The sequence below is a fragment of the Ambystoma mexicanum genome, chromosome 9 (assembly GCF_040938575.1).
Source record: "Ambystoma mexicanum isolate Mex_15411 chromosome 9, UKY_AmexF1_1, whole genome shotgun sequence".
In the NCBI taxonomy this organism is placed as follows: Eukaryota; Metazoa; Chordata; class Amphibia; order Caudata; family Ambystomatidae; genus Ambystoma; species Ambystoma mexicanum.
The window spans coordinates 427,377,896-427,391,476 of NC_090931.1; the positions used below are offsets into that span (position 1 = coordinate 427,377,896).

The 13,581-nt window shown below is 41.8% G+C and overlaps 1 protein-coding gene across 5 annotated transcripts in view; it reads right to left on the reverse strand.

The window, feature by feature from the left end:
- Nucleotides 1-13,581, reverse strand: part of LIG3 (DNA ligase 3) — a 1,054,678-nt gene that overhangs the window by 733,961 nt on the left and 307,136 nt on the right. For all 5 annotated transcript variants that reach the window (XM_069614890.1, XM_069614888.1, XM_069614887.1 and 2 more), the window contains exon 11: nt 2,420-2,499. In XM_069614890.1, coding sequence (XP_069470991.1) covers nt 2,420-2,499 — 80 coding nt within the window. The remainder of the gene's footprint in view (nt 1-2,419; nt 2,500-13,581) is intronic.

The following is a 13,581-nucleotide window of genomic DNA, read 5'->3' on the forward strand; positions in this document are numbered from 1 at the left end:
GTTGCTTAAGGGGGTCTGCACAGGGTCCAGGTGTCTCTGCAGACCTCCAGCTGCAGGCCAGTTTCATCAGACTTGCAGCAGAATGGGCCAGACGCCACAACGAGAAAGGAAATCCCCCTCCTTCCCACCTCCAGGACTTGGCAGATCAAGTGTAGCAGAAAAAAAAAACAGTCACAAGTCGACACACTCAGTTCAGTGAGGTGGCAAATTACGTTTTCAGGCAGGGTTCTCTTCATGCATTAGCGCAGCAGGTGGCACTGTTCTTAGGCCACAACAAGTCAAGGATCTACATAGTCCCAAACTACTTTTCCGGACAGTGGCTGTAGCAACAGAGACACTTGGTCAGCAGTTCGGCAATCTACTGGATGGTGCCGGGATACTCTGAGGTCTGCAGATGTCAAAATTCTGGTACAGGGCGTTGACCCCCAACAGTCCATTGGAGGAAGGCACCATCAAGGGTCTTCCTTGTTCACAACAGAGGTAGTAGGGATTCACTGATGCAAGGCTTGGGCTATGTGATTTGTCCATAGGAAGCAGATCTCCAGGTCTTGAGTGCAGTCTTCTCTTCTTCAGATATTGGTATACAGTGGGTGACATCCAGAACAGGTGCATAGCTACTATTACCCAAAATCCATGCTGGGTGGTTGCCCCAGCCCACTAATGGAAAGGACCTGCACCATTCAAAAAGGTAAGAAGTGTTCAATCATGAATAGCCACTTAAACCACATCTGCCCAATCCCATGGCTAAGATGTGGATTGGGACCACTTGGTCCCAAGCCCAGTATTTAGCCAGTTCAGATTCACAAAGCCCAGAAGTTCAGACTGGAGCTTGTAAAAGTGTATGCCCTTTCATGGTGGTTTCCAACCTCAGGGGGAAGGAAGTGGCTAAAAATCAAGACGGCCAAATGACAGGATTTAAACCACATGTGGAAGTAATTTATAGTATATGGTACTCAAATTGGCGGTCTAAAGTAAAAACAGATGGTTCACAGTAAATCACAGAAAAATAAGTAAAACACGATTCACTGCTACAAGCTTGTCCCATGGACATGAAAAAGACCTATCGTATGTTGCCCGAAAAAGGACTACAAAGTATCCATGCAACACTCCACTGCATGTGTACTGCATGGTGGTGAGTTACTAAACAAATATTAAAACCAAAATGACGAGTATCCCCTTCATCGTGGACATAGGGGAAAGAAGTTAGAACAACAAACACTAGGTGATGTCTCATGGGATACAGCACAAAATCTAATTTGCAAAAGGAGGACTCATTAGTAAAAAGGGAGTGTGCTGGGTCCAATCAATTTCATGATTGTATTAGTTTAGTTAATATAGAAATATAAAACATAACCAATGTTTGTTCAGTCTTTTATAAAAACACATGGTAATGCTAAAAAAAAAACGGTTAGGCACAAATCCGATAAATTAATTCATCAAAAATAGTTTAAGTAATTCTTTGAGTGCAATAACGCTATCACAGTGATAAACACTATGATATGTTAGAGGCAACTGTACGCCATATTCTCCTTATTTTCCATATGGGCCAGATGGGATACATTACTCACTGTAATCGTATTTCTGATGCTTGTATCTGCTTAGATTCACATGCTGTGCATAGGCCGACATCTATTGGAAGCTGCGGAGTATTACAGTTCAAAGTGCCAAGCATCTTAGACCTAGTGTTTGTTGAGTTATTAAACAAAAACACGAGAAAACATAAAAGGGAGAAACGGTCTCCCTGCACTGCTAGGCTCACCAGTGCCCCCGAAATAAGTGAGTTTAACAGGTAAGTGAAGCTAAAAAAGGCTTTACTTGCCTCTAAAGTCAGCCACAGTACTAGGACACAGACAAAAAGCTCGAGGTCCCATTAAAATGAGTTGAGGGAAATTTGCAAACACATCTTTCCTAACTGTTACCAATGAGTGTGTTTTGGGCTAACTTGGACTCCGCCCACCCACTAAGGATATGCTTCAAACCCCTCACCTGAGGTGTATACTAAACCCCATTTCCTAGGAGAAAATGCTTCCCTCACTGTGTTCTCACCCTATAATTGTAAAGCGCTCTGTTGCTTCCCGTTAGGTTTCCGCTCAATAAATACCATAATAATATTGATGATTATGGCTTTATAGAAAAGTAATATTGAGTCTTGTAGAAGGGAATCTGGATTCATTCGAGCAATATTCCATTCAGAATGTGCAGAGACAGCAAAATTAGCTAATCGATGTGTAGTAGGAAAACGCATACACCACCATAGCAGCTCTTGAAAGTACTCCCATATAGGAAGATCCTACAATGCGAATGCATAATCCCTGGCACATCCAAAAGGAAAAAGAAAATATGCTGTGCGGGCCACGTGTTCAGCATGCCAAGAGCGTATGCATAGAGATCACATGCACACCCCCATCACACATCCTACCTGTCCATCAAGCTGACTCCATTGAAGTAAATGCAGTCGAAAATAAACAGGCAGACGTTGGCATCTTTGAAAGCAGCTTTCTGAAACAAGAAAAACGGGAGTCGTTGTTAAGGATTAGACAAAAAAGAAATACTTTGTATTTAGGCCTTTGAAAATGTGTATTGGGGATGGGGATTATGGTTGCCGAACAACATTTATATACTCCATACAGTGTGATGTTAATACTAATAACTTTCAAACTATTTAAAACTATTAAAAGAAAAACCGTCCCAGTTCCACCTTCCCCTTAAACAGCATGGTTACAAATAACATAACTCGGCTTTAAGCATACTATAGACCTATATTTCGGCAAGTTAAACCGTGTCAAGTCCATTTACCTTTTAGTACTTATTCTTAATTTACTATATAGCTTTATCACATACAAGATAAAAAAAATCTCATCAAGTGTTGTTTTTACCTTTCATTAACATTACATTAGGTCAGTCAACTATCTGGCATTTAAAAAAGTTCTTGCACCATGACCTGCTGTGGCCCCTTCTGTGTCTAGATTAATATTATCCAACCTAGTTTCTTTCGATATACACTCTGAATACTACCGATTTCATGTCCCGTTTCATTTCACTTTGTGTGCACTTAGTTTCGAATTTAAATACATAAGTGTAGCATACTTAGCCTCTCGGAACAGCCAGACATGAAGATTAAATAGGATGAATGAGAACGCAGCAGTACTGCAGTTAACAAGTGTTTTGTTAACGTTACCAAGACCTCCAGTCAAAACGCTCTTTCAGAAAAATCCTATTCTTTCAGAATTCCTCACCAACAAACGAAAGAGACCCATTCCCAGGTCTTGAAATGTGTTCAGATAGGAGTAGACCAATTAGCGAAAAAAAGAAAAAAATACAAAATAGGTTTATTTCAAGTAGCTTGAGAAATGTTATGGGAGTTGTCCTGAAGTCCACTTGATGTAAGAATCTATAAAACTATCCCTTGGTATACAGGTCCCCAACTCTTAGTAAAAATCTGTACTACCCCAAAGATCTGTTAGAATGGCAGCGCAGCCAGGCTCATCTTAGGAGGAGGATGTGAGCTGTAGGTAGGTACACTGAACCCAGTAAATACAATAGTCCAAAGAAACTCTTACACTCAGAATGTTATATTACAAACATATTTATAATTATATACACAAGGCAGGTAGGTAAATACGTATTCCAACTAACCCACCCACATAGGAATCATTAACAATACTTTTCTTATGTGACTGCTTCAATTGTAGTTGCTCGCGGTAACACTGGTTACAGAGAATGAGACACTAATGACAGTTCTACCGTATTACCGGTACTACCGGGAACTCGCATAGATTTCTAAACGGTAATTGCATTAATTTAGTAAAATTACATCAAAGTCTGTAGGAAGAAAACTGATGGTTATTCACACTTTCAAGGATTATACTGCTTTGTAAGTCCAATCCCTAACTAGCCAAACGTCAGTGTAGGAGTAGAACAAAAAGTCTTACGTAACAGCAGGAAAGGCAAAGTTCCTCAGAACACTTTAGTCACTAGAATAAAAATGCTTAGCAAGATAACACACGTTATAGGGACCATGAGAGGGACTCCCAACTAGGACACAAGCTGTCAAGCCTGGGCCAGAGCTATGGGTGTACAACCAAACACCTTGTAATGCACTCCCGCCACACTGGAGCGACTCTTCGGCTTAAGGTAAATTCTAACTTTAGTCCCACAGCACCTTATGTTGGAAGATGTAAATGTAGCTGGATTCTTTCCTGTGCTGCAACGATGGACTCTGTCTCCCGATTCCTCGGTCTGGTGACGAAAGGAAATACTCTGAATGGGATGCCACCGCATGAGTCGGATCGTGTCTCTCGAGCTCCAACTGCATCTCACCAGAGTTCTGGACAGATTTATCCACGCCAAGATGCTGCACTGCAAAGGGGTTGGAGGTCTCCTGTTATTTGCAGTTTACAGCTCCAGAAGGTCACAGCACCGCAGCAGATGGCTTAATTTGTAGTTCACTTTGGGGCTGGTTGGTCCCAGCCGAGGGGAAGGAGCAGTCCTCTTCGCAGCTCCTCTGTCGATAAGAAAACAGGGTCAGGACAGAAGTGGTCACTTCACGGTTACTGGCAGGATCTGCGGGCATCTCTGCTCTGTTTACGTCACCAAATATTCTCAAGTGGTAAAGCCTTATACTAAGAGTAGATGTATGTTCTGCCTCAGATGTATGAATTAAACATGGTGTGCCATCATCTAATGAACTTTATAAAAAATATTGTTAACTGATATTCAATGTTATCGTCAGTCAATAGCCCAGTTACTTTTGTATTGTCTATTTTAACTGACATGATTAATACATATGTTGCAAGAAACAATACTTCAATTGTTATAAATGACCAAATCAAAGTGTCAGTTGCTATAATTTGCCAACACGTATTTCGACCACCCTGGTCCTTTTCCTGCACCATGGTGGTCGAAACACGGGTTAATTTAGCAACCCTTAACCAATATAAAAATCAAATTAAGCAGAAATAAGGGATACAAAATGTATTATAAAAAATGTATATAAAATGTATAACACCAGCACCCTCTACAAGATTTTAGACTCCCTCAGCATAGCCTACAACAACTATGCTGGTGACACAAATCCTAATCCCACACTCGGGTAACTAACTAGAGGATTCCAATACTCTCAACAACATTTACTCCACTATCCAGGCATGGATGGCAGCAAACCACATTTGTCTAAACAGCGACAAGACTGAAATCCTAATTGTTGGCTCTTCCTATGCTAGTAAGTCTCTCAATTCTCAATACACCTCTTTCCAAATCGACCAGTGTGTGATTTCAGTCTCAACGACAGTAAAGACACTGAGTGTCTACCTTGACGACTCCCTAACCCTAGCCAGACAAGTGAACGCCATTGCATCCTCGGCAGCTTGCACAACCAAAGTCCTTAATGCAGCCAGACCCTTCCTCACACAAAACAATTGTCTCACCATCGCCCAGACAGTCACTGGTTCAAAGTTTGACTACTGTAAAATCCTCTTTACACAGGCACTTCCGCTAGCAATATCAGAAAACTGCAAATTATTCAAAATAATGCCTTGGGAGCAGCCCTGAAATCCCAAAACAAGAACACAACCCCCAATGCTAGAAGAGAAGCTCACTGACTGTCCATCCAGGAACGGATCCACTTCAAAACATTGTCCATTGCCCACAAATGCCTCGCTAGTACAGCGCCTCCTTACCTCACACAAAGAATCACTAAAGCCCATTACCTTAGACCCACCAGGACCCCTTACTCAGACAGACTGCTCGTGCCAAAAGTGAAAAGATGTAAAGCTGGGAGCCTCCAACTTCCCTTCCCCTACTGCTCTACCAATCTTTGGAATTATCCCGCCCCCCTTTCCTGTGGGCTAAGGAATCCTACTGTGTCTTTCGCAAAGCCCTCAAACCCCAGATCTTCACCCATCATTAACACCCAGTCAGCTACTGCGTGACACCCTACCTCGCTATGCTCAGCATTACCAGTATGTATATAACACTTCCACTGTGCAACCAATGTGACCTTACGTATTGCTCCATGTCTTTCCACCTATACCTTACTGTCTGACTAATTGCGTTTCCCCTACCTGTACCTGACTTGTACGTGCAACAGCGCCTCAATGAATCCGGGTTGTATGCATGCTTTACAAAGGAAATAAATAAATATTAAATTGCCATAAGAAATTTTGTTTTCCCATTTGCATACCATGCATAGGAGAGAGGAGATAAAAGACAGGGGAAACCAAAGAGAAAATATTAGATTCACTCATCAGTGAATAACTCCATTTTAAGTTACATTTTTCAATTCTGAAACACTAATGAATATCTCATTTCATTCTTCATTTGATACTTAAAGATTACCAAAAACAGGAATTTAAATTTGTCCATCAATAAGTTAATTCAATTATTCCCTCATTCCATATACCAATTGGTCTTAAAATCATGAATAGCACCTCCAAAGCAACCTGATTAATTCATAATCTCTAGACTAACAGGCCCAATCATAAGAACCTGATATTACTATTATTCCTGTCTTACATGAGAACTGCCATATTCCTAGAAAACAAGATTGATTGTGCATCTGCTTGCATTTCCTTGAGTAGGTTGTAATTATTTTTCTCACTTAACACCCCTAATTGAGTGAATCGTAGTGATTATCCAGTCCTTCTCAATTACTAAATTATTCTAAACACTAACTCACTATACATTAAAAACTCACGCTCGTAATTCCTAATAAGCCCTGCTTCAAAAATATATTCAAAGTTGTCCTCTGATTCCGTAAACGATAATAAATATATAAGTGAAAATTAGGATTCCATCCGTACCAAAGCTGTTTGTCCAAATAATTCAAGTATCACTGAGCCTAATGCCTCTTAATCAATGTGTCTCATATTCCAAATATCTAGGTGATAAAGAGATTATGTTTAATCAGATCATTGTACCATCCTTTATACAGTCAGTTGCAGTATATTAGTAGGTCATATTAACCAATAAAATCCTGTTCCTTGAACCCCTAATATCATAACCTTACCTAGTATGCAAATAACTACCAAAGTCCTTTAGGGTTCTTTTCAGTAAAGGACCCGGCCTCCGTCTGGCCTCCGCGTGCTTACGCTCTCCTCTATCTCCTTCTCCACCTGCAGTGTTCCCCAGGGGTCTAACCTTTCTCCATGGTTGTTCAACCAATACTTGCCACCTTTTGTCCACACATTGTTGCCTCCGCCCCAATTTCCAGTGCTATGTGGATGATACCCAGCTCGCCTTCAGGTTCCCCTCTTCCACCTCTTCTCCCTCTCTTATCCCGGATTGTCGGACTGCAATCCAGGAGTGGTGCGCCGCCCATGATCTCTGCCTGAATGCAAGCAAAACAGAGATCCTCCTCACCAGCACACCTGCACCTCTCTTTCCCGCCACTCTTCCGACGTCTCTAAGAAGTCAAACTACCAACTGAACCTCCTCAGAGGTATTCTTCCTTTCCTCTTCTTTCCCCAGAAGCTCACTGTATCTAGAGCTCTGGTTCTCACTAGGCTTGACTACTGCATCAGCCTCCTTTTAAATCTCCCTGCATCTACTCTCCGTCCTCTCTCTGCAACTCATCCAGAACAGGACTGCAAGACTTGTCCTTGGCCTCAAGCCCAGGGATCATATCTCTCCAGCACTGAAATCTCTCCATTGGCTCCCAGTGGCTGCAAGGATAAAGTTCAAGACCCTTTGCATTGTCCACAAGGCCTTCTGGGGCCTGGGACCAAAGTATCTCCAGCTTTCTCTACTCAAGTATCTTCGTATTCATGCTCTTAGCTTCTCCACCTCCAACTCCATGAGGGTCAGTCGCTTTTCCAAGCAACAAATGGGGGGCAGATCTCTCTACGGCTGGTGCCTTGCTCTGGAACAGTCTACATGCCTCTCTGAAACTTGGGCAGGACCATCTCCGGTTACGGAAGCAGCTCAAGACTTTCCTCTTTGTTTCTGCCTTCTCTCTTCCGCTACCTTGCTGATCTCCTGTCTGTTTTTGCACTGGTTACCTGGCTACCCTCTAAACCTGTCCTCCCAGTTGCACACCTGCACTGCCCGCCTGGCAACCCTGCACTTGGGGCTGTATCTGCAACCTTACAACCCCCCTTACTGGCACTTATCTATCACCTGTTTTTCTGCACTTAACCCTTCACTGCGACCTGCTGGCCGCACTTCTTGTTTCAATGTTTAATCCTATGTCTTGCACTTGCTCCTCCTCCCCCTGGCACTTCTCCCTTTTCCTCTCCCCTGCACTTGCGCGTTCACAATGTCACTGGGCCTAGTAAGATTGTTGTTTTGTTCCTTCCCTTGCCTCGTAGCGCCTTGAAACATGTGTATAGGCACGATATAAATAAAATGTATCATAACCATTAGGGTGTAATAAAGGGCAATGTGCAATTCAAGTCAGTCAACAGTGGTCACTGTAAAAGGGCAATGTATAACAAACTATAGCAACAGTGCAATTTGGGGAGCAAAATGCAATCGATCCCATTTGAGAATGCCTTGAAGAAAAGGAAAATGTGCAACTAGAAAATATAATGATAAAGCTACAGAAAGTAATGGAGTAAGAGGATGTTGAGATAAATACAACTGATGAAAATCAAAGGGCAACTTGCAAAGAATTTGAGGTCTATTATGATCCAGACATGAATTCTTAATCAAATATACTAATGTTTTAATATATTCCCAAATTATGCCACTGAAGAAGCTCCACAAAATCATGAGTGCCTAGGAATGAAACATGTTGGGCTATATATGATATTCAGAAGATCAAGACGTGATCTAGTCATTGACGTTTTTAGAAAATTGTCACTTTATTCATGTTTTTGTTGAGTAGCACATGGAATGTTACGTGTTGTCTAATGTGGTATCTTTGTTTTGTGTGTCTGAATGTTGGGTTTTAATAATAGCAAGGTTGGGCTGGTGAGCATTTAATCTACAGTATTATTTAACATTTATTGAACAAAACAATGTGTTGTCCTTTTTTTACCCTGTCGCTGGGAAGACTGGCTATTTTGTACACTTGGAAATGGTTTTATCCTTTTTTGTCAGATGGTTAATTTTGCCACTATTTATTGCCATAGGACGTAAAGAATCACCAATAAATTTTTAATTAAGAAATTTGAATAAAATCTGCAAAGTGTAAACCATCTCTGCGTTATAATGTATTTGAATGGGCCTTTGTTGTCCGTGGTAGATATTCTCCAAGGGCAGCCAATTCAGGTAATCGCGCAGAGTCCCCAAATTATAAGGTAGCTGTTAGGCAGAATTGCATGCTGTACCCTCTGGGACCACAACATACAATTAGGACTACAGGTGTAAGCAAAACCAACTTTTGGTACAAGTCTGTACTACACAGTTTTGTGGTAGCGAGCTGAACAGCCAGGCTCATCTCAAGAGGGAATGTAAGCAGCACAAGGATGTTACACAGAGGACTTACAATCACAGTGGTTCAAGTAGACACTTATACTCAAGGTTTCTTGGTAAAACACTTATTAATTTATTACCCAATCATTTAGAAAATATTCACTAGAAGGAGGCAACTTAATATCATACACAAATACACTTCAGTACCAAACCAATATGTTTGAGTAAGGCTCCCGGGAAATAGGAGCAAAATAGCATTTCAGTCACTTTAAATAGGAGGGACAATGCACAAGTAAACAGAATAGATCACAAATACTTTCTTAGGCAGTGCAAATAGTTTCAGTTCACTAGAGGACTCAATTCAGTTCAATAGGCGTAGGCTAAAGTCAATGGACTAGTGTCTTGACCAGGAAAGAGCAGTTCTTGAAGTAAACGGTAAAGTCTTTGCCAAAGTTCTTAGAAGTAGTTTGTATGAAAAAGAATCATATGTTGAATCACAAGCTGATTAGGCCTGCAAGTTGGGAATGTTCTGTGAACTTTCACTGCGAAAGAGGCATTCTCTCAATCGGGTTGGCATAGTACCTTAGTATGAAGCAAAAAGATGCAGCTGAAGACATTGGTTCCTGGCAGTTCCTGCAGATCTCAGTGTTCCTGGGCCTCAGTCGTGGGGACAAGAGAGGATGTCGGAGGACTCCTGCACTGCACGGGATCGTCGGAAAACGCTGACAATGGAGTCACTTCAGTTCAAGTAGCTGTCATCAAGCACACAAGCTGGTGTCCTTCCCCCTAGTTAATCCTAACCAGCTCTGAGAATGGTATCCAGGTGGCTTACGAGTTGATTGGTCCCACCAACTCAAAGGGAGAAGTCGTCCTTGAAGGGGCTTCTCTGTCGAGATAAGCTTGGCAATTCGGACCTGCAGCAGGGCTTCACCGGGCAAACCAACGGTCCAGGAGTTGCAGCAGCCTTCCTCTTCCAGTTCGTCTTCGGTTCTTTCGTTCCAGTGGTCAAGTCTGCTTTCCAGTCCCAGAGACTTGGCTTTTAAACAGTTTCTCCCATTCATTCCAGCCTAGCTGCCACTCACCAAGCAGGGTGGCTGTCCTTACCGGACAGTCTGCCAGCCAATCACGCCAGAGTGCATTTGGGTCTCCTAGGAGACTAAGCACAGGAAGTTTCGGGCACCTCCCTAACTTCCTGCCCACCCCAGACACTCGGGCGCCAGAGGCATGGAAACAAAGGGACCAAACCTAGTTTGGCACACAGAGACAAACTCTAGAAGTACCTTTCCAAAAAGAAATGGCGAAAAAGAATACTGGGACCCGTTTAAAGAAAGGGGCTTAAGACACCATCTTGAAAAACATGGCTCCTGCGATTTTTAGCTACCGGTGTTCGCGGTCGGGAAAAATCATGGTAGTTCGTTGTAAAACCACTGCCACCAGCCATTTCGTTCAGAAAGGGTAGCATTTGACTGCTACATGAGTTTCTAGACACAATGGATACTAGGTAACCCCTCCAGCACTCTATAGGAAGATAGTGTGTGCTGGGTCTAGGAATTTAAAAAGACTAGTAAAGTCAATTTAACCTTACATTCTCTCGGAAACAGTAGTTTATCCCAGAGAAGGTATTTAAACCTTTAGGAAGTCTAAAAAGACATCCATGTGTTACTGCACTGAGGGTGCTGTGTAACACACATGAACAGATGCCTATGGAGTTATCTTAAAACTCCACAATCAAAGGAAATAAACACAGAAAACAAACAGAATTAAAAGTACAGAGTCCCAAAGTTCAGCAAAAGAGCTGGGGGGGGGTCTCTAAGGTAGGAAGGAATTAGCACATTTTGAGAATTCTCCCTAATAGTAGCCACTGGCCAAAACATCTTCCCAGCAACCTACATTCAAGCACCAAGTGGTGGACTGATCAGACCGTCCCTGCCTCCACATCCGGTCTCGCACACAATCAGCCTCTCCCGCGAAAGGGCTTCCATATATGGCAATTCCAGACTCGAGAGGGAAAGAAGGCTAAAGAACAATATGGCTAAAGAACAAGCAAAAACGTTGTGGTATGGCCATATTATGGTGCTACGAATCTTTAGTAGCCCTTTGCAGTAAATGCAAAAGTGCACAAGTAAAAAGTTTAAAGCACAGGAAAAAAATATGCCCTGCCACCAGCTCATCAAAGGCACATTGTAATTGTAGCCAAAATTGTATGAGGATTCAAATTATCTTTCAGGTACTTCACTTTATGATGATGTCTGCAATTATAACAATATAAGAAATTAACCAAGACAGACAGTCTCAAAGTACTGATAGTTTTATGGACTGATCAGATTCCCCATACGAATGTGCAAAAAGACAAGGGATGTAAAGTATAAGGCTTTACCTACCTCCAAAATGTCAGGTCAGGAATGAAAACAATAGCAAAAAGAAAGTGTGTTCCATTGGTATTGTTAAGGTGGATTTCTAGAATCTGGCCTGGTGCACAGATTTTAAGAGGCCCCCTAGTTATAGTGAGAAGGGAACTCTGATGTTAGCCAAAACCTAATCAACGTAGCAATGGAGAGCAGTCCAGGCAGGGATGCCATTTCACCAAAACGCCAGGGGCATCGGAAGTGACATCACATGACCCTTGACCTCTGGAAGTGATGTCATCTGACCCCAGCCCAAAGTGACATCGCGGGAAGCGATGGAACATAACCTTTCACCCCTCAACAAAAAAGAAAGTGGCATTATGTAGCATGTTTCTAAGTACACTATGAAAAATATGGTTACGATATCACTGTAAAGTGATATACATTTCATACAAGAATGGATCACCATATGTATAGTTAATGTCAGTGCATATAGGCCCATATTTACCAAATCACTGCGAGTGCAAGCAGACTTCCAAGGCCAAACAATAATGATGTGTTATTACATAGCACTTACGCTTAAGCGCTTCATATAGAACAAATATACATACAATATCACCCCACCTGTGTTGGTACTCCTTTATCAACCTCAGCATGATGAAAGGCTGGGTACACCTTGCTGGGAAAAGAAAGAAAGAAAGAAAGAAAGAAAGAAAGAAAGAAAGAAAGAAAGAAAGAAAGAAAGAAAGAAAGAAAGAAAGAAAGAAAGAAAGAAAGAAAGAAAGAAAGAAAGAAAGAAAGAAAGAAAACACACACACACACGTAGCCAGCGCTCAACCCACTGAGCGATCTTACCGGCTATAGCTATCAGAAAAACAGCCACTCCGGAAACAAAGAGCCACATGCTGCTGGCCACAGCCCATGAGCCTCAATTTAAATGTGTAGCAAGAGAGACTTCGGGGGCAGCAAGGGAGACCTTCAGGGGTCGCAGTTGAGACCCCTGGCAACCCCTAAATGACATCCATGAGTCCAGGCTTATTCTCAGGAGAGAATGAGTGGGAGCAGGGGTCCTCAATGAGTCCACACAATCTAGCTTACAATAATTCAATTTAGACAGTCATGTATGAAAAATACAGGTATAGGCTTTCTGAACACACTGGGAAATTAATCGGACAGGTAGTATTATCACACAACAATGTATAATACAACTATTGAATGTCCAACAATATGTGTAAAATGTTGAATCATATGGTAATGGAGTTTGAACAAGTATGTAATTTGTTTGTATGACTAGGAGTCCATATTGAAGAACGTCAAATGTACATGGTTGTGCTTTAATGATTTAGAAAACACATGTATCATTTAAAGTGGAGTTACAACAGTCAACATAATCAGACCATATTTTCAATTTGTGTTTATTTTATATATTGAATTGCCAAACATGTTAATTTTGAGGTGGTTTCTCTAAGTTTAGTAATGAGAAGTTTTTATTTAAGGAGTTTAACACATGTGTAGATAATGCATGAATATAAGCACTTACAACGATCAAACGACGTTTTTTGACCAATTCAAAATGGCCGCCGGCATGCGATGACGTCATCACATTGATGACGTCACCGCGTTACGTGCCGGCGCCATTTTTTTCAATATAAAAGCAAGCCGGGCAACCAGCAACGCGTTTTCACGCGAGCAAGGTGCCCCGCTGCTACTACTTTGGCTTATATAACAGGTAAGACTCCCCCTGTGGGGAGGTTGAACTCTAGCTGATAAATATTATTTGCAAATTGCTCTGTCAGAATTTGAACGGACATTGGTTATTGTTTATATTACTAGGAAGTTAAAGAAGTCATATTAAGGACATGCAACAGCTAACACAAACAGG